This window comes from Condylura cristata, unplaced genomic scaffold (genome assembly GCF_000260355.1).
Source record: "Condylura cristata isolate star-nosed mole 26May11 unplaced genomic scaffold, ConCri1.0 scaffold00024, whole genome shotgun sequence".
In the NCBI taxonomy this organism is placed as follows: domain Eukaryota; kingdom Metazoa; phylum Chordata; class Mammalia; order Eulipotyphla; family Talpidae; genus Condylura; species Condylura cristata.
The window spans coordinates 16,784,366-16,807,729 of record NW_004567125.1 but is presented as its reverse complement, the minus strand read 5'-3'; the positions used below and the strand labels follow the sequence as shown (position 1 = coordinate 16,807,729).

Sequence of the window (23,364 nt, the reverse complement as noted above, 5' to 3'; positions counted from 1 at the left end):
ATGTGCTAACACTGATAAATCTCACCCTACTGATTACATCTCATCTTACCTCCAAGCAGCATTTTTGTTATTTGTATGGTGAAAACTATATTACTAATTGCCTTTTCAACTATACCCTCTCATTCCCAATCCTTTTTACTGTAAAGCACAATTTATCATTAAGGACAATCCCCCCTTCCCCCAACTCCTTACCACTACAGTTTAAGGGACAGAGAATGCTCAGAAGTCTGTGACCCAACCTGTCAACCACTTACACCTGGATTATCTTGTCATGCGAGAAATCAGACATAAGATTTGTATCATCTATGAAGAGCTTCTACAAATAACTTGCTTCCACTTGGATACACGTTGGTTGTCATTTTTTCCCATTGTAGACCATAGCTACTAAATGGTGTCAGGAATTCAGTGGTTTCACGTTAATGCACAAAGATTCCCAGAGATTTGCAAATAACACAAGCAGTATTAACTTTATAGTTGGTGATTTTTTAAGTCCCCAAATTTAGGAGGCCTAGAATGTGAAAAATGGCAAAGAAAGTGGCTTACTAAAAGGACAAATGTATACAGTGATCATAGCACGCTAGAGGTTTGCGTTCCCACCTTGTCCACCAGACCAAATTAAGAGCCTATTTTGAGAGAAAACACAGCTAAAAAGCTTGGTTATCAAGATAGGGCTTAATAGTACTGGAGTTTAAGACTTGCAGCAACTGTGAATAGAGGGCACACAGGACACAGGATGTGAGTGAATAGAACTAGGTTTCTTAAAGCTAGGTCTAGAAGCCAAGGGCTTTAGATGTTATTTTAGGTAATCGAAACCCCTTTGTACTTTAATAAACCCTCGATAAAACTCAGTCAGTGCTTGGCCAGGGGGCAGGGGTAGGGGTGGTGGGGTAATGACTATGAATGTGCTACAGTAAAAACATGGCAGTGGCAAATGTTAAGAACCGAGATCTATTTTTGGTCAACCATTTTCTGTATGTAGCACTATGCATTATCAGAGATTTCTCTTCCTTCTGGAGAGATTGTTTTCACCAATGGTTCCTGCTACCCTGAGAGCAGGGTCTGTGACTGCTCTCCTGTAACAGGATTGCCCTGGAATAAGCTTCATGGTGCTTGAAAGTTAGACATCAGTTTTGGATTCTGTTTTCCCAGTGCATAATGTAGTCTTGATCACTATTTTTGGTATCTGACAAGACCTTTTTGCTTCAGATTTCAGGAATGAATTAGAAGCTCCAAGATTCATTATTTAGAGAATACTTTATTAGTTTCTGTAATCAAACCCATGTAGATAAGACCTTACATATTTAATACAGTGTGTTACCCCTGTACAAATGGAAAAAAATTATGTTTAACGTATCTAGACCAATATGGCTGTTAATTTCTGTACAATGCCAACCCAACACGGTACAACTGGGATACTTATTTCCAAAGTTGACAGCACAGCTAATTTCCAAAAATTCAAATTATATATATATGTATATATATATATATTTATTTATTTATATAAAAAGACCAATAGCAGTATGTTATGCATCAATAGCAGCAACAGCTTTTCCAGGTTCTGCAGTCATCTGAACAAAATTATAGAGACATCCAGCACACTCCATTAAAAAAAAAGAAAAAGAAAAAGAAAAGGTAAAAAACAAAACCCCAGAAAACAGCAATATTCTGTTACTGTTATGGTACCTGGCACCATTTTTTAATTAGCTTCTCAATCATCATCTGAAAAGAAAACATTCTAGAATAACATCATTAAAAACAGCTCTGATAAAGCACGGTCACTACTACGTATCATAAAGCAGGTACAAGGTATTTTACATTCACAGAGGTATGATACAGTACTGTCCTACATCTATAATACTAGAGGATACAATTAAAAAGGCATTATTTGAGACTTGATTCTACCATTCCAGCAGAGGGCCCAAAGAATATTATGACACAGCTCTGGTAAAGAAATGCACCTTTCAGATAGGATTTCCTTTCATTAGCGGTACTCACTGCTCTTCATGAACATCAGCTAAAAACCGTTACCATTTAAAAAAACAAAAGAAAAAAGAAAACCAAAACTCCCCAACCACTGGATTCATACAAAGATGACCGAGTGGAGGCAAGCAAGACTCAACCTATTATTTTACCAAATCTGTCTTGTGAGAATGCTAAGAGCTCCATGGAAGAAAGGAGATGTCAAGTAGCACTTCAAAAGCTTTGGGCCACAACCAAAACACAGCATCATTTCAAACAGAAGCAGTAGGCAAACACTGCCCACGTGGGTATGTTCAAGGATGCTGACGTCAGTAATTCATCATCGCTCACTCGTCCAGGGAGAAGGGGAGATCAGTTACTGTACTTTGATTGTGTTCAACTCAATCACCATGTTACAAAAATAGCAAGCTGCCATAATAAAAATAAGGCTCCTCTATCCAGCACCAGTTATCTTCAGTTCTTCACCACCAAGCCTACAAATGCTATAACTATATCCAAAAAACACAGGGGAGCAAGAAACCACATCTGGAGTATTAGCCATACTGTTCATGCCGAGCTATTCCTCTGCAGTGTTACTTTTTGCATGTTTCTGATATTTCAACTAACCAAAAGGATTTTAATTCTAAATCATATGCACCGAAGGCATTTGTGCATATTATCTGTATAGAAATTTTGGCTGAAAATGCTGGCCATCAGAGTGCATGTTATATAGTGGGTGCAAGCTTGCAAAGCCTCACTGCACTCGTGCAGCGGCTGTGTCAGTGTAAATTGCTCCTATGTCTCTTGTGCATCTCCAAGCTCTGGACAGGATGTCACAGGCCGTTTGACCCCTCTGGCTGCTGGCATTATCTGACTTCAGTCTCCCTCTTCCCCTTCCCCCCACCCCGCCCCCTGCAATAATCCACAGCCTTTAAGATTTTGTTTCTTCGGTTTTGATGGCCTGAGGTTTGATTGGTCCAGTTCTAACAGGTTTGGTGGCTATGGTGGCCGCAGGGGGTGGCTTTTCTTCTACTTTTTCCTGACAGACACCAGGAGGGTCAGTCAGTGTTTCAGGAGGTTTACTTGAATCACTGTCCACTTTCTGGGCTTTGCCTCCTATCTGTTTGCTCTGTTGTTGTTCAGAGAAGAACCGTTGCGTGGACTGAAGAACCTCTGCTCTCTGTTTTGCCTTGAAAAACGAGAAACAACAACTGAAAACGCTGTAGCATTATCCAAGCCTGTCAATCAATTTCAATTCAAATTCTTTTACCAATCACAAATCAGTTTTCCCCACGTTGGTCTGGCCCAAACCAAAGGTACCTCACTGAGTTTCAACTCTTAAGGGTTAGAGATTTCTTCCTAATATTTTTTGAAAATATTCCATGTAACTTCTTTTTTAACATTTGCAAGAACAGAACCTCCTCCCACCACTTTTCAAGGTTTGCCCTCTTATAAAATAATAAAATAGAAATTGCTGCTGGTTTATATTTTTTTCTGGGACAAGCTCCTTGACATCAAATGTAATTTAGGGAGCCTACTTGCAAATTCAAAACATATAAGTCACATGTAAAACTTCTAGTCATCAATATGTGGTCTACAATAAAATGAAAAGGAAGCACTTATATTGTGGCATTACCAACACCTAGGACCAAATGTCTTGTGGCTGAGTCCTCTTCCCACAGCTCTCTTCTGCAGGGGAAGAGCATCAGAAATTAGTAACTACAACTTCACTTGATCACTAAGTTCTGATAGCTCCTACCACATTCTGAGTTGGTAAATAATTTCTTAGTTTTATCAACTATGTGTCCCAAGAATATACTTACGTCAGTCTGTAAATTACATCACTGTAATATACACAATTAAACTGTAAGCTTCTATATCTCTCACATATAAGAAAAGCCCCTCATATGTTCTACAGATAACCTGCACTGTTTCGAAGATCTGAAGTCACTTAAGAAATGTGTCCTCTCTCCCACCCCATTTGGATGATGAAGCTTTAATATCATTTCCAATATGGGAATGTATGAAAATCAAGTGCTAAGGATCCAGAAGAACAACTAGAAACCTAGGCCAAATGGTGTCCAAATGTTTCCAGATATACTAATATTTTTAACAGCTATGAAAATATATAAACCATAGGTGTACAGCTTTAATATAAGTAGGTAATCTTTAAATAAGTTTCACTCCAGAGTAATATTTAAATTTGATTAACTCAGGATCAGAAACAAAGGATGTCAAACCAGAAAGACATTTTAGTCAGTCAACCCACTTCTCTAATAGGATTACTGCAGTTTCAATTCAGAGTAAATCATTAACTACAGAAATCTCTGTTGGTTTGAAAGCAGCAAATTGGTCTGAGTGACAAAATAGGTAAGATTAATAAGACCTTTAAGTCAAATCTAACTAAGTAAGCTGATTTCAAGTTGGCTGTATAGGCAGACAGGCCAGGTTAAAAACTGTCCCCACACAGACTTCTGAAGGCACTCTTCCATGTTAGCAAACCTCACATTTACCAGTGCCATTTATCACGAAGGATCCCAAAGTGCTTTCTACAACTGCACAATCTACTGTGGAAAATAGCCACTTTGGATGGCATACAAAAAAGGGGTATAGAAACAGCCTGAGAAGAAAACTACTTGGATGACTCAAGAGGAAGAAAAATCCAGACAGGTAATATGTCTTACCCACACCAAAATTTTCACATAATCATGAATTTTGTTTTGCATTTGGGAATGCAGGGGTGGGGTGGGGTGGGGTGGGGTGGGAGTGGAGAGAAAAACAAAGGGGGGAAAAAAAATTAAAGAAAAGGGGGGAAAAAAAAACCCACCCAAAACTATGGAAATCTACAATTCCTTTTTCTTTAAAAAAACAAAAACAAAACCAAAAAAACACCTAGACTCAGATTCCCTCAAGTATTTTAGGAGCAATTCATTGGGCCAGAGAAATCTAAAATTTTGTCATTTGGTGACTGGAGGGAGGAGAGGGATGGTGATGCTAAAAAATAAAAAAAGAAAAGAAAAACAAAAAAAAGGGTGGGGGAAAAGGGAAAAAAAAAAAAAAGAATAAAAGTGCTTAATTAAGTCTGCAAGGACAATAAATGCCTGGATATACGGTTATGGGTCCAGAGGCATCTTCAGACATGGTTCAGAGACAGATTATTGCTCTGTTTGGCTGTTAACACTGTACTAACCTTCATGTCTTGTTCAGCCTTCAACGCAGCCTGGGCCTGATTACCTCTGACTCCAGATAGTGATCCACAAGGACCCCTGGCTACATGTGGCAAACGAGCATGGCTCATGAGGCCTGTGGTCAGCGGAGGAGGCATCTGATTGGCCAGTGCCATTGGTGGCCTCTGAACAGGCGCTGGGAAGGTGTTAGTATGTGGGGCTCTTACCAATGGAGGGACCAGGTTAGGTTGAGAGAGAATCTGAGTGAAAAAAACAAAACATACAACATTGAACTGTTAAAAAAAAAAAAAAAAGCCAACTAGAAACAGGTTGGCTTATCCCAGAGTAAATTTGTGCCCATTCTGTCAGTGAAAGGAGGTATGTGGACTTGAGCCATCCTAATACAGGGGCCAAGAACACAGAGGCCAAGCCTGGAGAATCTAACAGAAAAAGTGGGCAAAGCAAGTAAAGCACTTCAGTTGGTTCTAGCATTTCAGGTACAAATTGTGAAGGAGATAGGCATCAGAGTATCTTTAAAAATATGCAACTGCAGAAAAGGCACACATCTACACCAAACATTCTGACAATAAACACTAATTGAACAATACATGTTTTGTCAGGAACCAATTCTAGTTTGTGAGAGCTCTCAACAATTTTGTTAGCCCCTCCATATGACTAGCAAAGGGAAGAGAAGCAAGTATTTTTACAAATATATTAGAACATCTTGCAAATTTTATTTCAAATAGAGCTATCTTTAAAACAAACAAACAACAAACAAACAAACAAACAAAAACCCAAAAAACTTTAAGCACTGGGACCCTTCTCGAAAAGTCAACTCCTTCAAAAAGATAAAAGGAACAGGACTAAAATAAATGATCAGAGCTGTGTGGGGAATCTTTTGACTTTCTTATGTCTGCTTTAGAACTATACAGTTACTATCTTTGTCTAGCTAAAAACTGCAGAGAACATATTTGAATGTCATAAATTTACGGTTAAATAAGAAACAGTTTCTCATTAAGAACTGTGCTTCTAAAGTGGGTCACATGGCAAAATTATGAAACCAGACAATCAGCCAGATTAGCAATTGTTGCAGGTATATAATACTCATTTCTCACTTATTATCTGCCCACCTGGGGTGCAAACTGTGTAGGAAATGGTTGTGTCATTCTCACAGTGGCAGGGGCTGACTGGAACTGCTTCTGATAGACAATGCTGTTCATTTTGCTGGACTGGCTGTTCGGACTTGTGGAAGTAGCCCTTGGAAAGAAGCCATCACTGGTCAGTACGGTAGTGCCACATAAATAATGCTGTTAAAGAGTTTTAGAGACATTGCTCTTGGCAGATTCAATCATACTTGGTAGTTGATGAAAGTTTACCAAGGGGAATTAGCAAACAATATGAGAGGAGAGACACTGGAGGGGCAGAGGTAAGAAGGGATACTAGCTAAATTTGCCCTGAATTAAAACAACTTTCTTAAAATACAGGACAGCAAATACATTCTTAATTTAAAGGCTTAACATTTTAGACAAAACTATCGTGTTACTGTGCTCAACATGGGATTGGAAACATTATGCATTTAACAAATAAAAGGTGTTGAACTTTTTGGAAATTCTTTAAGCAGTTTAAATGCCCATTTTACCGGAAAGGACTAGATGTAGATGTGGTGCTTCTACCGCTGATTGGAGGTGTGCCTGGTTTTATATCAATGCCACTTCCAAAGGCTTTTAATTCCATTTCAGACATCTGAGAAAAAGCATAAAATAGGCTTAAAATTTCTTCAATTCCATTACTAAGTGATTAGTACCCGATATAAATAAAGACAATCTAGCAAGAACCTTATTATAAAAATCCTGTACTTTGGTTTGAAACACCATGGAATTATTAGGACCACATTCGTGGCTAGAAAATCTAAAAAAGGGTATATTTTTACAAGAAGGTATAAATTCACAAAATTTGTGAATTTCTGGTTATCAGGAAAAACCAAGAAAGAGACTAACACAATAAAAGTAAACAGATAAGAAATAGCAAATTTTTTGCACTTACTTTTCCTGTGGTTGCAATCATGCCATGCTGAGTTCCAGCAGGGATTAATCCTCTGAAAGGCTGGCTCACTTGTGCAGGACGACTCAGGCTCTGGGCCTGGGCTTGTGGGGTGGTGTGCTGTAATGGGGGCTGAAGAGTCTGAGGCAAAGCAATTAAAGGCTGTCCTGTGGATCCAAAACTAGGCAAGGAAAGTTGGGATGCTGGTAAAGGTACTGTAACCTAGAAAATAAACAAACAGAAACTGTTGCTATTTGCCTTTACCTATTGTAAGTATCTTTATAACTGTACACACAATTCTTCAAACAATTCTGAGTAAGATTTGACACATAGAATATATGAACTATTAATGTATTTTGCCTATAAATTTCTGCTTAGTGACTACTTCTACTTTTATTGAAGATACACAACAAATTTGCAATATAGAAACTATGCAACTGAAATGATTATGGTGATCTTTGAATTAATCCACAGGACATGTCAAAGTATCATAAAAGATAACAAAATCATGGAAATAAAATTTAAGAGTAATTACAACCTCTCCAATAAACTTTTAGTGTTTTCAGAGCCAGTTAAAATAAGCTTTCACAAGAAAAATAACTTTTCAGTTTCATACAGTGTTTAATGTGAACATCAATATTTATGACCAACCCTTAAAATAGCCACCAAAATTTTTATGAAAAATGACTAATGTTCTGCCTCTTTTCTACAGTCCTTAACTTTTAGAGTAAACTAATATATGACATTCACTGCTATATAAAGACAGTTTTGAAAAATCATTTTTCTACTATGTTCACACACTTATGAAAGGTGCTTGTTATCTGTACTGCCATATTCTGCCACATTGGCCTGTGGATTATGTTAGCCAGTGTGAGCATCTTAGTGTCAATTCCTTCATTTCTGACATAAATGGGTACAGCATCTGTTATAATTACACATAACTGTATTTCTGACAATAGTTTTCAAACATTTCTATTCAGGGAATCCTTTAAATAAATGATTATATGGAACCCATCAAAAGAAGTGGTAATTATCATGACTAATTAAAGTGGGAATGGGCACAGGAATGTTGTGGAACAGAAGTATGTTCTACTCCTGGTGGATACCATCAAACTCCTGGGACAACACAGACATAAGTTTGAAAATCAATGTACCATCTGCCCATCTCAGTTCTACTTAAATTCCCCAACAATGATAATAAAAGCAGTAATAGTAAAAAAGAAAATTGAGGAAATTTACCATGCCATAGTTTACCTGCTGGAGAGCACTTGGTGACTGGGCAGTGTTATAAAAATTTGTCTGACCAGGCTGTTGTACTTGTCCAGAATAAAGATTTGAAGCCTGGGTAAGATTTGCTCTAGCCTAGAAAAGAAATTTTAAGAAAAAAGCATTAAGATTGAAAATGTTCCATCCAGAGACTGAAGTTATTAATAGCTTCAAAGTAACCATTAACAGTGTTAGTGTTAGAGGACCTGCTTGGTGGCCTAAGTGTTAAGTCTCAGTTCTATTATCACTATGGTCGGAGTTCAATTTTGGGTAGGGAGCTAAGCCCACACGGTGCAGCAGACCTCTCCTGTCTCACCTCTGCTCCCCTCAGCAGCATATTTCAGTTGATCAGTCTGTTTGGCTCCCCACTCTGTCTTTGGTGAATTGTCTGACCCTCCCCACACCTCTGGCCTACACTCCCAAAATAAGTAACAACAAAAAAGAATTCTAGTATTAGATAAAGAGGAAGATTTAAAAAATTGTCTTTAAGAACAAAAAAAGTTTCCTTTTAGTCTGCTGTATGGAAATATAATGACACATTATCTAGTCTCTGCCTTACCTGGAGAAGGTGTGTATCAATCAGTTGGGAACCTCCTAGTCCAGATGCCTGACCCAGCTGATGTTCATACAATATAGGGATAGGCTGAGTGCTTGAAGTCTGTTGAAAGGCAAGACCTGATTGTGCCTTGGCAAGTTCCTGGTGTTGGACAGCTGGAAAGTTGTGGATGGCAGTACCAGAAAGCACTACAGATGGCTGGGATAGACTGCTTTGCATAAAGGCTGGCTGCGACCTACATACATATGAAAGAGAAAATACTATGTAATAATTTTAATTTGAATCTAGAAATCTTAAGGATGAACATTCCCAAATGACCAAGTATTTTAATTAGCACAGAAAACAAGAACAATGGTAAAGCATACAGATATTGTCTAAGACACTAGCCTTAAGATTTAGAGCCCCATACAACACAGCTCCACATGCTAAAAATTCTGAAAAAAGGCTTGTCCCCCTGAGAGATTGTTAAGGACGTCCCCTCTTGAATAATGATAGTGTTTCTCGACTCAAGTTCACCGACAAATATGCTGTTTTCTTTACTGGTATTGACACAATAATTTGTAGTTCACTATTTTCTTTCACATGTGTTTCAAACAAGAGGAGTGGACACCCCTACCGAATAAAACGGAACAACAGTTTACATCACTACTTCCCACAAAAGTTTCATAAATAAAGACCAATGCTGGCACCTAACCTTTGATTTCCTTGTCATCTCTGGGATGGAAAGTCTAATCTATACTAAAATAACTGCTATTATACAGAATAAAAACAATAACTAAATCAAAGTGGTGGACTAAAGATAATACCATCAACAGAGAACATCATGCTTTGTTAAGGTTAACACATGTAGCAGGAACTAAAGTTGTAAAGGAGGAAAGTTAGTCAGGGTCACAAGAAATCTTTGTAATTGCCAATTTAGGCTCCAAATATAAAATGGGAACACAAACATATTGTTATGACCAAAGTAAGTGACAGAGTAAGGTGTATAAAGTAAATATATATTAAATATAAGTGTAACAGAAATAAGGCACATAAGTAAAAATATAAACCAGATTACAAATTATTGAAGAAATCTCTAATCAAAACAAAATGAGAACCACATTTATAAAGTTCTACTAATAAAGTTTAATGGGATGAACATAGCTTCTTTAGGAGTATAAGAAATGAACAATCAGCTATCAAAAAAGACAAATTCTTGCCACTTGTGGCAACATAAAAAAGCTGGAGGGCTTATTATTCTAAGTCAGAACGAGCAAGATATAAATACCAGATGGTGTGACTTACATGTCGAATACTGAGAACCAAACAAAGTATCAGATGAAGCCAAACTGAACAATGGCTAAAAAGCTGACTATGGGACTGAGGCTACCTGAGTGGAAGAGAGGGACAAGAAAAAATTGGGGAGGGAGCACAGAGAACAACTGGGGTAGATGGTGAGTGTTTTAGTGGGGGTTGTACTACAGAAGTAACACCCACACCTTTAAACCGCAAATAATGGTGTAAAGCCAATTTACCTCAAAAGAAAGAAATGAGCAATGTCGATATTGCCGAACTTAAGCCTAGAAATTCCACCTAATCCACTTCAAAAATAATTTCTAAAACCAAATGTATAACTTTTTAACCTTTTTAAAATGAATGTCTGAGTGATTTTTCTTTTTTGATGATTTAGGGCCAGTAGCATCAGTATCTAGGCAGCGATGTCATAATAAAGACTGAGCTACCCTGTATAACTGCAGTCATGACTGTTACAACCTCACCTTTCCAGCCTCATTGAGTTGAGAGACACCAGGCACCAGGAGTTGAATCTGGGTTCTGCCACTATTGTCTGTGTTAGCATTAGGTTAAAAACCCAGCCTCTTTATGTCAAATAGGGGTGGCTTCCTCAACCTTGCATGGTTTTGTGAAGATTAAGCTGCATTACATGAAGGACTAAACGCTATCATATGTAATGAGAACTCAAGTTTTCATTCCTTCCCTAGTTACACAGAATCTTCCAAAATTTGTTTTTCTTCTACACTACACAGCATTCTTATTCTACTATTTTCCATTCTTTGTCTTGACTCTTCTATTATCCTGGCATCTACCCTTTGCATAATGTTCTCTGCCATGCCCCTGCTCTTACATGGAGCAGGCTTAGATTTAGAATTGTCAGTCACCTGATGTCACTTAATACATTTAGATCCTTTATAGCAGTTACTTCCAATTGCTATGGGATTGTTGCTAATCTGTTTCAAGAAGCTTAAAGGTTTCTTCAATAAAGTCTAACTGAAATTGCCATGACTGAGGTTCATGACATATACAACATGCTTAAATATATAATGTTGTTTAAGAGGGTTAATCTAGTTTTTTCGGGGAAGAAGCAGTTAAGGATGCCACAAGGAGGCTCAGCAGTAACCTTTCCTTGACATTGCAAACTTAATTTTAAGGCTTTTACCTATATGGTTGTAGTGAAGAACTGAATAATTCCTGAGCCTGAGAAACAGCAGGTCCAGCACCCAAACTGAGTTGGGCTTGATGTTGTCCTTGCAGTGGTGCATAAATTGGGATTGGAATCTGCTGAACTGAAGTTGGCTGCAAAGTCATGAAAAACAAAAGCAAAAAACAAAATATTAAACTCATACACAAAAGTCACAACACTTGTGGCAAAAAACATTTTTGAATAAAATAAGATTAATGTCACCGAACAGTTTCCTTTTAAAACAAAATCAAATATAAACATCTAGTCCTTTCTTTTTGACTTAACTATTTCACATCGTTAACCATTAAGCTTTGGCAAACTGGGGAGCTTTAAAATTTTGCTAACTGCGTAACAAGGCATTAATGGTTGTTTCAAATTAATAGAACATAATTTCAAAGAGCCTACCATTTGTAACACCTGAGAACTATTTCACCATAAAAATTCTGAGAAGCAAATATGTTAAAGGGTAGTATGTCCTAAAGGAACTCTGCAGAGTTCTGTGTATTCCACCCCCTACTCCAGTGATTGGAAACTAAAGCTCCCAGTAGTACTAGGGAGAGAACTGCGAGGACCAAAGGGTGGAGCTAAGCAGGCAGCCTGGGACTTTGGGGGATAAATAAGGCGCCATTTGCTACAGCGCTCACTAGCTCTGGAAAACAGCTCTTAGGACCATGTGACTCGGGACTTTCAGTTAGTTTATTACCAGAGGTATCCCTGGGCTGTTTCTTTTCCCCTTTTGTAAATAAATCCATTATTGACTCTTTTGCATGAGTCTGCAGTACAACTGAATTTTAAGCGCGCAGTGAATTTTAAGCACGCAGAAGCGCGCAGGTGAGGCCCCACAGACAGGCGGTCCAGTTCACACTGGGGTGCCCTGTAACAAATACAGAATGGGAGAAATCTGAGATTTACCTGAGAAAGACCTGGTTGGAAGCCTTGTTGCTGAGCCAATGATGGTGGGGCCAATCGTGCATGCTGAGTATTAAATAAGTGACTTGTGTCCATATAGAAAGCAGGAATTTGAGCTACACCCCATCAAAAATAAAAGCAGCAGTATTAAATGTTTAGAAATAACTAAAAATTAAAAACTGTGGCAGATTCACAAAAAATGGGACCTCTGAAAAACTGTCACGGGAAAAGTAACACTACAGAGATATAAATGCAAAAAGATGCAAAACTTGGCAGATTTACTTATGTAAATAAAAACATAACTCTAGTACTTGTGAAGGCATGGAATAAGATATTAATACAGTCAAAGAGGTCAACTGATAAGATTTCACATAATGTACAATTGAAAATGAACCTACCTACCAAGCCAGCAAATCCACTCCGATGTTAAATCTACCTATTAGACTTTAGCAAAATATTTCAAAGGAACTGCTGTTCAAAAGAACATTTCAGAAGAAAGTGTAAACTTATTTACACTTTTCAGTTGTGGTAGTATAAAGAGATTTTTACTTAAAAAAAATATTTTATTTTAGTTATTTATGCATATAAGAGCTGGGGTGTAGCCAGAGGCTCAGGGGATGGAGGTGTAACAGGATTTGATGAACTCCTGTCTGGTGACAGGAGTGGGGAGCAGAAAAGGCAGATTGATTGAAGTCTACTGCTGCATCATGTGGGTCAGCTCCTTGGCTGGACATCAAACTCAAGACTGCAGAGGTGGGCCCTGGCAGTGGTAGTGCTGAGACTTAACCCTTTGTGCTAGTAGGGAAGTCCAAGAGTTTTATTTTTTAAAAATATTTATTTGTGCATTCAATAGCTGGGGTGTAGGTCAGAGGTGGTGGTGAGAGGATTTCCCCAGAGACAGAGTAGAGAGCAAAACAGGCGGGTCTACTGAAATACAGCAGTGGCCAAGATAGTAGAGGTCCTCTGTGCCATGTGTGTTAGCTCCCCAGCTGAGGATCGAACTTCTACTGCTGTGGCTGCTGTTATCTTCACAGTGCTGAGACTTAACCCCTGTGCAACCAAGGAGGCTGCCATGAGTCTTTTTTACTATATTCTACATTTTTACTATTTTATGATTTACTGTTTTTATATAATACTTATGTTTTGGAAAACTTCATTGTTTTTCAGTTGTTACCATTATAAATAACTCTGCAATGACTCAATATCACATATGTATCTCATTAAGTTAGCTCCCCAGCTCACTGTGTGATAAGATTCCAACCTATAAAACTGCTACTATAGTTAATACTCACTCATAATACATCAAGATACTTAAAGCTGCCAATTTACATATTCACCAGCAATGTATTTCAAGAGCTTACTAAAAATAGCAGCATCCTAAATACTGGGTATTACAGATGCTGGATTATCATCAATCTTCCTAGTATCCTTCCCATTGAAAGTCAACAAACTGCATTACTGTTTTCTTACTTTGAATTTAAATTAGTGTTTTTCAAATGTTTATTTACTACTTAACTCAGGACCTTAACGCTGTGATATTTAGTAAGGACAAGCTACTGTGAACCCCCTATATAGTTTTTTTTCCTTTGCTATTTCTGTTCCTCCCCCATGAACTTAATTGTTCTTTGAATCTGAGATAAAGAGTTTTATAATCTGATTGGCATAACATCAGATGTATAAATTATACTTCAAGTTATTAGACACCGGCCCTCCCTGGTAGTGCAGCGGGTTAAAGCACAGCACCAAGAAGCTGAAGCCACTTCCGCATGAGTTCAATTCCCGCCTGCCCCGGAGGTGACCACATGGTGTGGCAGACCTCTCCTGACCCGCCCGCTGCTCCCCTCAGCAGTATACTTCGTCAATCTGCCTGTTCTGCTCCCCACTCTGTCTCTGGTGAAGCCTCTCACAGCCCCTGGGCCTCTGGCCTGTACCCCAGTTCTGTATGTACAAATAAATCTTAAAAAAAAAAAAAAAAAGTCATTAGACACCACTTTGGTTTAATAGGTAGGTGACATATGGAAGTCATTTAAAATCTCCAGAATGCTTACCAACGAGGGAACATTCTACTCTATGAAGGTATAAATTTATAAGGTAGTAGATAAGACATCTAAACTTAAAAGGACAACAAAGGAAAAAAAATTAAAAATCTTCATTTTCTAAATTCCTTATTTTCAATCCTAAAAAGAACTTACCTGCAGCAGACTGAGAAACATAGACTTGTGGACTCTGTTGTTGCTGGGCAATGAGAGAAGGCATACAGCTTAATTGTGAAAAATGACTTGCAGAAGGCAGGTTGCTTGTTTGTAATTGCTGGGGTTTCACTTTACAAATATTAGGAGGGTCTGATGTGGTTGTAGATTTTGTACTTAAAGAAGAGGTAGTATATGTACCAGCTCCTACATTTGGAAGAGGGATAAAATAATAGAAAGAAGTCACATATTTTAGTGTTACTGTTCATAATAAAATAACTCAAGTACTAAACTGAAACTGGAAAATTTAATGTGTATACCTATCACATACTTATAAACTGCCCTGAGGCCAAAGCATTCTTTATAAAGCCTAGAGAAAGTTAGTAGAGAATTAAAACAAGGAAATAAAAAAAATAAAGCTCACAAAATAGATCAAGAATCTACACATTATAGCTTGGCATTAAACTGTCACACACACAATTATTATTTTTTTTTTTTACATTTCTTTGTGTCCTATTTCTTTTAACAGTGTCCATAATTTCCTTTACGTATATATAGGTATAGGTCCTTCACATCTTTTGTTAGGTTTATTCCTAAGTTAATTGCTATTTTTTGTTTCAATTTTAAAAGGGATGGTTTTCTTGACTTCTTCAGATTGATTGTGTATAGGAAGACTACTGATTTGTGTGTGTTGATTTTATATCCTGCTACTGTGCTGAACTGGTTGATTATTGTGAATAGTTCTGTGGAGTTTTTAGGATTCTCTCTATATAAATGATATTATCTGCAAATAGTGATAGGTTTACTTCTTTCCCATTTTAAAGGATACATGCAACCCTATGTTTATTGCAGCATTATTTACAATGGGTAAAACCTGGAACAGCCAAATGCCCAAAACTAGATGACTGGATCAAGAAGCTGTGGTATATATACACAATGGAACACTACTCAGCAATCAAAAAAGATAAATACATTCTCAGTGAAATAAGTCAGAAGGAAAAAGAAAAACTATCAAATGTTCACTTATAGGAGGAATACAAGAGAACCAATTAAGACACAGTGGGAAAAAGGTATATTGTTAGTACAAAACAAAAACAAACATAATTTTAAACCCCCTACAAGAGGGGGGTCAGAGAGGGATCAGAAGGAGAGAGGGAGGAATGTGCAGGACTATGGTAATGATCGTGGGGCAAAGCGGGGGGAGGGAGGGGAAGTAAACATTGTTTTAAAATGAACAGTAATGTAAATAGATACATAAGTTAGTAAAAAATAAATGTTAAAGAACAGCTTTTATTTATGGCTAGGCATAAAAATAACAGAAAATGTCAGAATGCTACGACTTAAGAGGTGTGAGGTGTGGAAGAAAACTAGACATGGAGCAAAAAAGCACTTGGATTCTAAAGGAAGAACTACAAACCTTCCCAGTCGTCGTGTTTTTGATCTTCCTACTACTTTGTCCTCCTGATTTCTGTACAGCCACATCCCCATCCACCCAGTAAACTGAAGTCCAAGCTAGTAAGTATAAGTGAAAATGCCTAGGCAAAGGTGGTGGGGAGCTTCAAAGGATTTTAAATAGGGAAGAGAGATATTTGGGATACTTCTCTTTAATTTGAACCTCTAGGTTTCTTAACACTTCTGACTCCAGATGACATCAAAATAACTACAGTACAACTCAAAAGACCAATTCTTTTGGCACTCAACACTGGCAAAGTATGTCAAAATACTGAGCAACAATTCTGTAATCCCTAACTGAAAACCAGTCAAAGGAAGTATAATCTACGGAAAAAGAGCCTTTCTTGCTTTTAGAACACTGGGAAAGTTTGAAACATAAATGGCTGTTTTCAACAGAATATGGAAAAGGGTATACTTGACTTGAAGCATCTCTTGTTAAGAACTGTAAATCTCCCAAATGGGAAAGAGTTCATCAGTTCGGTGAAATAGCAGTGAAAAAATTAATGAGAAAAGAAAAACACCTTTTGCTGGGGGTGCTGATGGATTCTCCTTTAAAACCAAACCAAGCCCATGGATTTCATTTATTCAAGTAACAGAGGCTGGAAATTCTCTACCGCTAACCCTTAATGGGGTATGTTTATCTATAACAAACCCAACAGATTTAGGTTAGTAACTTCTTCCAGTTAGACATAAATCGCAAAAAAAAAAAAAAGAAAGAAAAAGCCGTGTTACTGTCATTTCTGAGCTGATATAGTTATTTATGGGTTAAAATACAAAACCAAAAGGTGAATGTTATAAATTTAAGATGAAAAAGAAAACAGCTTTTCACCAGTCACTATTGGTAGCTACAATATTGCGGGAGGGGGTGGGGTAAGACTTTAAAGAAGGTTCAAAAAAGTGTTTAGTAAGCCATCAATATTTGCCAGACTAACCAAAAGTGAGAGAAGGCAAAGAAAGGGGGGTGAGAGAGAATGGGAATAAATTTACAAAACAACTATCTCATTCAATTTTACATCCTTCATAGCTTCCCCCACTCCAAACTGGAGAGGGCATTAAGTAGGAAATAACCTTAAGATATTTTAAATAATTTTAGGTATTTAAAGTAAAGGTATTAGAAAAATTTCACCTGACAGTGATGTTGTGGGAGTGACGGAAGCAACAGGAATCTGAGGCACTGACGCACTTGAGAATGAGTTGTAATTAGCAGTGGTAGGCCCACTGGCACTACTGCTCACTCCACTTGCAATTGGAGGTGCTGTGGAAGTTACTGGGGACCCCTTTTCTCTTACATTTGGAGAATTCTCCCATGCTTTGCGTGCAGACTCCATCTGCAATAAGATAGACATTTTAAAAAACAAATCAAAAAACCCCACTGCAACGGAACTTGATATATATGTATGTATGTGTGTGTATATGTATATATATACACACAAATATAATCTATATTTAAATTCCAAATAAAATCTTACAAAAACCACAAAATAAAAAAATTAAGAACCTTAGGGTTTTCAAACCTTCATTTTCCACTTTATGTCTGATCCTTTACTTAAATTGGGAGGAAATGGACTCTAATGATATCTTTACAGAGCTTGTAGGCAGCATGCTGACAAAATAATCACAGTTCCTGCATCACCTAAATGTAAGTCCATACCTTTAACCAGTGAATAAGCAAAATAAAATCATTAGACTGACTGAAGATCCAAACTCTGGTAGGAAAGGCACTAAACTACTTTGTAAATAAAAATCCGTCTCCCAGCACCCTCCTCCCTTTCCTCATTTCTTACTTTGTAAAAGCAAATAGTTCTCAGTGGCAGACCACAGGCATCTTTCCTTTGGCTGTTTTAAACTCAGTGTCTTAAAAGGCATGTAACTAGGTAGGCTTTACGCTTGAGTGCAATAAGCACTTTTGGTTCACTTCTAGACCTCACAAAGCAATTCAGATACTGACTTCTGTCACTTATGGCTATTGATTTTAGTTGTAGTCTACTAGTCTCTTAATTATACTTGCAAGCCACAAGTATAATTTTAAAGTTCCTAAATAAAATTTAAAATAATAAAAAGGTAAGACTAATTTTGACACTTTATCCAACTCATATGTTAGTATCATTTTTTGGTAATCAACATAAAACTTGGACTATTTTAATTCTTTAAAAATATTACTACTTCATGGTCTTAGCCATTTTATCTGGGAAAAAAATTAACATTTCAGATCTAGCATCTATTTTATTTTACATGTAAAAGCACACCACTCAATTTGGACTAGAATCCTTCAAGTATTCAGTAACATGATTAGTGAACTAGAGAGCACAGATGTAGATCCTTTAACTAAGCTGAGATTATAAACTATAAAATTTAGATGCAATGTACCTATAGAAAGCCGTTTTTTTTTTCAAATAATTTTTTAAATGTTGTTAGGAAATTTGTTCTTGAAGTAGCAATTTTATTTTTCTTCCTATTGACTTTTTAAAACACACTAAATATAACAACTCTTTCTTAAGAGACTAATGTCACTGTAATTAAAAAAATACAAAACAAACAAACAAAAAAACCCCACTGATATATAGTTGGGGTTATCTGGTATAATCACCTGGCTAACTCCAAATGGATTTAATTTTAAAACAAAAGTCTCAGGTTAAAAAAAAGTTAGGAAGTTAGCCTCACTGTTTATGTTATCTGAGACATAAAGTTACGAGTAACTTCAAAACTTTATACCAGTTTTGTTAATGTTATTTATACCAGCTTAATGTGAAATAGATTACAGCTGTGCAATTACCATGATGGGTCAAAACCACATATATAAGAAGTGATAAGGAACAAAGAATGAGATAACCATTCAAACAGAAAACAACACAGGTTGAACAGGAATTGGCAGTAAACACTGAAGACTGGGTAAAAATAGGGTTGACACAAAGAGAGGAGGCTCTATCTTGTAAGGTTTTATCATCTCATACTAAAAAAGTAGACAGGGAACAAAGGAACAGGTGGTCAGAAGACCAGATATTCAAACAGAAACAAGAAGCCACATTGTAAAAAGACTTAATTTCCCAATTTCCTGAAGACCGAAGATGGTCAAAAGATTTCGCTGTCAACCAGTGCTGAGTTACAGGAGCCCTGCTATAACAGGGTAAGTATGTGCCCAGATCATAACACTGAAGAAACAGCACCAATGAAATAGTGCATTCAAAAAATTCCTCAATTTTGCATCTCCACTTTTGGAATAACTGATTAATTTTGAAGTAACATGTGATTTTAAACTTTTTAAATAACGTAATTATAAAAACACATTAGCAATCCAAAATTGTATTTTAAAAAACAAAAACCCTTTTGCCCTCTTATCACCACCTCCTAACATATTCTATTTACTATATTGCATTCATTCAAATTCACACGTGATTTACAGGAAAGACAGAAAACTGACATTATTACCATTAACAGTATTTAGGGCTGATATATCAAAAAATTAAGATTTCTGACAGGAACTCATTTTAAGTAGGGGGTACAAATTACTCACAAGCATAACAGGCCTCACTTTAAATACAAGGTATCAAAGTCACTAAGCGATACCAGAAGTGAATACAATTTTAAAGTCCAATTTGACATCACTTAATTTCCTCAGCTTTGCATGTTGCTTATCCAACAAAATTAGTACAAATATCACAAAGACTAGTGTTAACTTTGTCCCCTTGCATGCAATAATCAAGGACCCTTAGAGACAGATGTCGTACATACCTTGAAGGTGAGGCTGAAAGTAGTGGGAGGAACTGAAGTTAGGCTGGAGCTCTGTTGTATAGTCTCCCTCTTAGGGAGGGGAAGGGTGTTGGGCAGGGGCACCTGAAAAGGTAGGCAACATATATCACAATCTAACTAACTAAGTCTGCCGCAAAAGCCCCATTAAAGATAGTGCTAATATATTCTAAGGGCGCTTTATTTTTTATCAGGGCCGATAGGAATATAGGATTACGAGCACTGCACTGTGTGTAGATATAATAAACACACCTTACACCTAAGATGTAAGATGATTTTGGACATCTTAGATAAAACTTCTAAAGAGAAGTACTGTCTTTTTATTCATAAGTTTACAGAAAGTCTGTCCCTCAAAATAAGATACATACTTGAAGACAGTGCTTCTCCTATTTCAAAGAGTCTACAAATCACCTGGGAAGTTGTTTTAAACTTAGATCGTGACACATTTGGTATGGGTAAGGCATGAAATGGTGCATATTGAACAAGCTCCCAGGTGACAATGATGTTGCTAATTCTGTGTATTAAAGCTGTAAGTTCTACCAATCAGAAGCATCTCACATGATAGTATGAATACAAGAAATTAACCTCTTTCCTGGAATACGTAACTTTCTTACCACTAGATTCAAGGGTGACACTGTCCTCCACCTTTTTGTTACTGGACACATTGCTTTGCTCTAGACATGATTACGGCATGTAATTTTTAGAAACTTTAAGATATTAGAAACTTACTACCACAACTCTTTTTCTTCCAAGAATCTAGTCTTGAGATTTATTAGGTCTGGCTATGAGTAATTTCAAAACCTCAGTTGCTCAGGTAAAACTGGGATGCTTGGAGGTTTTAAGACAAGTACTTTGTGATACTATGGACTAACAGTTTATAATTCTACTATCTACTTGGTGGAAATTATCTGATATATCTTTAAAATAGCGGTTATAATGCTGTAATAATCAAAACCACCAACCTGTATTTAAACCTTCAGTACATTCAAGATTCAAAACAATTACCATAAAATTCAAAACCAATTGTAATATGGTTTATCAGGTTGTATGAACCAACCTCAGCTTACATCCTTAAAAAATATACATCCCATTTAGGGGAATAAACCTTTTATAAATAACTATTTTTTTAAAATACAAAAGTTCTTTGCATAAACTGAAATTCTCCTCAAATTAATTAACAAAAAAGGAACATTTCAAAAGATGCTGTAATTTTTCCAAGCAGGACATTTGTTTTTAATACTACATTAAGACAGTAACACTATGAAAATCATTCCAAATTGAGGCCATCGTTAATGTTCTTTTAACGTTAAGTGTTACCCAACACACTCTGATGTTATGCTATGCTATATGTCAAATACCTAGTCACACAACTGATTCTCTTCCTTTAGTTGCCCTCCATGCATAAATTAATTAGCCTTACAGATAAATGCTCATGGAAATTTTCAATGTCTTTTACAAATTGTGAGTTATGATGAAATTTTTTCCCTATTAATATTTCACAAATTATCTTTTTAGAGGGTATTTTGGCAAGAAGCATCATATACTTCCTTGAAAAGGTTACATCTTTGAAATATTCTTTTTTTTTTTAAATTAAGAAAAGATTACACAGTGAAAAAGCATAAACTGGGAGATACTACTGAGTTGATATATGACAGTCCACACTGTGACACTTAATCTGACAGGAAATCTTTTCTTCTTTCACAAGTTTTATATTCTTTCTATAGGAAGTAAGTAACTACTCTCAAAAAGATTAGGGAAAAAGGATTTGGCAAATAAAGTCTCCTAACATGTGAAAGTTGGGGGAATTCAGCTCTCAAAGCACTTGTGTTATCATTAGGAGAAAAAGGGATTTACTCTTTTCTCTTCCTTTTCCCCAGCTACATACTAAGAAAGTCAGATCAAATGATCCTCAAATGCATCTCAGTTCCCTAGCATCTTTTTGATGCTAATGAATAGAATGCACAGGAAAGAACTGTAAGAAGACAGAACAGATTTTTATTCTCAAAAAGGACAGAGTTAAAAAAAGCCCTTTGTAAGAGACCTTTAAATCAAAACTTTTGAAAAGAATGACCACCACTTGGGTCTGACTGCCTCTGCTATTACAGAATGCTGTACTTAAGAGAACAGTTGATGAATTTTCCACTATAACTGCCCTCCAAAACAAGGGTTACAAACACATAATTTCTAATAAGTTCTTCTGCCATGGCAAGTAAGGTAACTTTGGGCACGTTTGGGGAAGGCAGCATTTTTCATCTATCATTCAAGAAAGTAGGCAAACTGATGGGGCTGTGCTGATTTTCAACACAAACTGGAATTATAGCTGCTCCAGGAAGCACTATTTACAACATGACTTAATAGAATACTTTTTAAGAGCTTTGGTAGCAGTTACATAATTGAAGTCTCACAACAGGAATATTGTTAGATTGAGTATATTTTTTTTAATCGAAAAGAAATACTGGAATCACTGAAAACACTCCAGTTGTCTTTTTAAATATTTTTTCTTTCTTTCTTTTTTTTACATCATTCTTCATTTCTGTTGTCTTTTTAAAGTGAATTAGTTTTTCACTATATTGTGAAAAAGTTTAATTTAGGCACAAAATCATTAAATACAATGTCAACTTTGTGAAAGAAAAAAACTCTTACCAAAACTAGGTTAATAGGGTTAGTAATTATGAAATCAAGTATTAACAGCACCAGAAAGGGTGTCTTGAAAAAAGTTGAGGACTTTCAGGGGTAAAACAAAACAAAAACTCAGCTCTGGCTATTTTTGCTAATTATACTACAGTACAATACAAACTTAGTACTAACTTTCTCTGAGTTAAACATTGGTCATGCAGCTTATGTACTATATAAAAATAGCCAGGCTCCTATCCAAACTTGCCACATCTCAGGATGATTACTTACATTATTAACCAAAGTATCCTCCATCTTTGCATTATTAGTAGACACAGTGTTAGGCAGAGAAGAAGGTGTAGTATAGTCTGTTACAGACTCCTGTAGAATAGTAATAGAAAAGAAAAGAAAAGAAAAAAAGTTCAAACTGAATTAATGAAACATTTTCTAATGGAAGCCTAACAGTTGTAAAGTGCTTTTGGAAGAAAGCAAGAGAGAAAAGATCTTAAGACTCAATTCACTCAAATCTTATAGACAAATAGATGCAAAAACAAACATGAACCTACCACGAAGTACTTCATGTTACCATGAAGTAACATTTTAACTATTCTTGGGGACTTATACATATTTTTTAAATGCATGCAGTATAACTAGGAGGTTGTGATCATTATAAAATATAACTGAGTTGGATCATGAGAGCATTTCCCTACATACAGTGAGCCGTACAGTAATGAAAAAGGAAAAATGTTAAAATAACATAAAAGATCCCATCTTTCTTCTGAGAGTGTATCTGGCCACAAACACCAAAAGACAGATAATAATTTGCTATTCCCACAACAGTTAGTACCTGTAAGCCACTCAGTATGTCTTAGTATGAGTATTTTTAAACCTAGGCATCTCATTCAAAGTGACCCTGAAATTTGAGCCAACTACATTTGCTGGCACTCAACCAGTGTATTGGTGATCTGTACCAAACCTGAAAGAAAACGGGCGCTACTGGGAGTTTTCTTG

General features: G+C 36.6%; 1 protein-coding gene across 6 annotated transcripts in view; it reads right to left on the bottom strand.

Annotated features, from left to right (window-relative positions):
* Nucleotides 1-1,238: 1,238 nt before the first annotated feature.
* PRRC2C (proline-rich coiled-coil 2C) overlaps nt 1,239-23,364 on the bottom strand; it is a 78,649-nt gene continuing 56,523 nt past the window's right edge. Inside the window, exons 23-35 of one of the 6 annotated variants that reach the window (XM_012729018.1) lie at nt 22,645-22,734; nt 19,726-19,827; nt 17,123-17,324; nt 14,548-14,751; nt 12,359-12,471; nt 11,423-11,559; nt 8,992-9,223; nt 8,406-8,528; nt 7,170-7,388; nt 6,766-6,869; nt 6,257-6,383; nt 5,150-5,386; nt 1,242-3,148 (exon numbers count right to left, since the gene is read on the bottom strand). In XM_012729018.1, the coding sequence (XP_012584472.1) occupies nt 2,891-3,148; nt 5,150-5,386; nt 6,257-6,383; nt 6,766-6,869; nt 7,170-7,388; nt 8,406-8,528; nt 8,992-9,223; nt 11,423-11,559; nt 12,359-12,471; nt 14,548-14,751; nt 17,123-17,324; nt 19,726-19,827; nt 22,645-22,734 (2,148 nt within the window). In that variant the 3' untranslated portion in view covers nt 1,242-2,890. Of the gene's footprint in view, nt 3,149-3,595; nt 3,649-5,149; nt 5,387-6,256; nt 6,384-6,765; nt 6,870-7,169; nt 7,389-8,405; nt 8,529-8,991; nt 9,224-11,422; nt 11,560-12,358; nt 12,472-14,547; nt 14,752-17,122; nt 17,325-19,725; nt 19,828-22,644; nt 22,735-23,364 lie in introns of all 6 variants that reach the window. The other 5 variants (XM_012729019.1, XM_012729023.1, XM_012729022.1 and 2 more) reach the window with 5 other exon arrangements.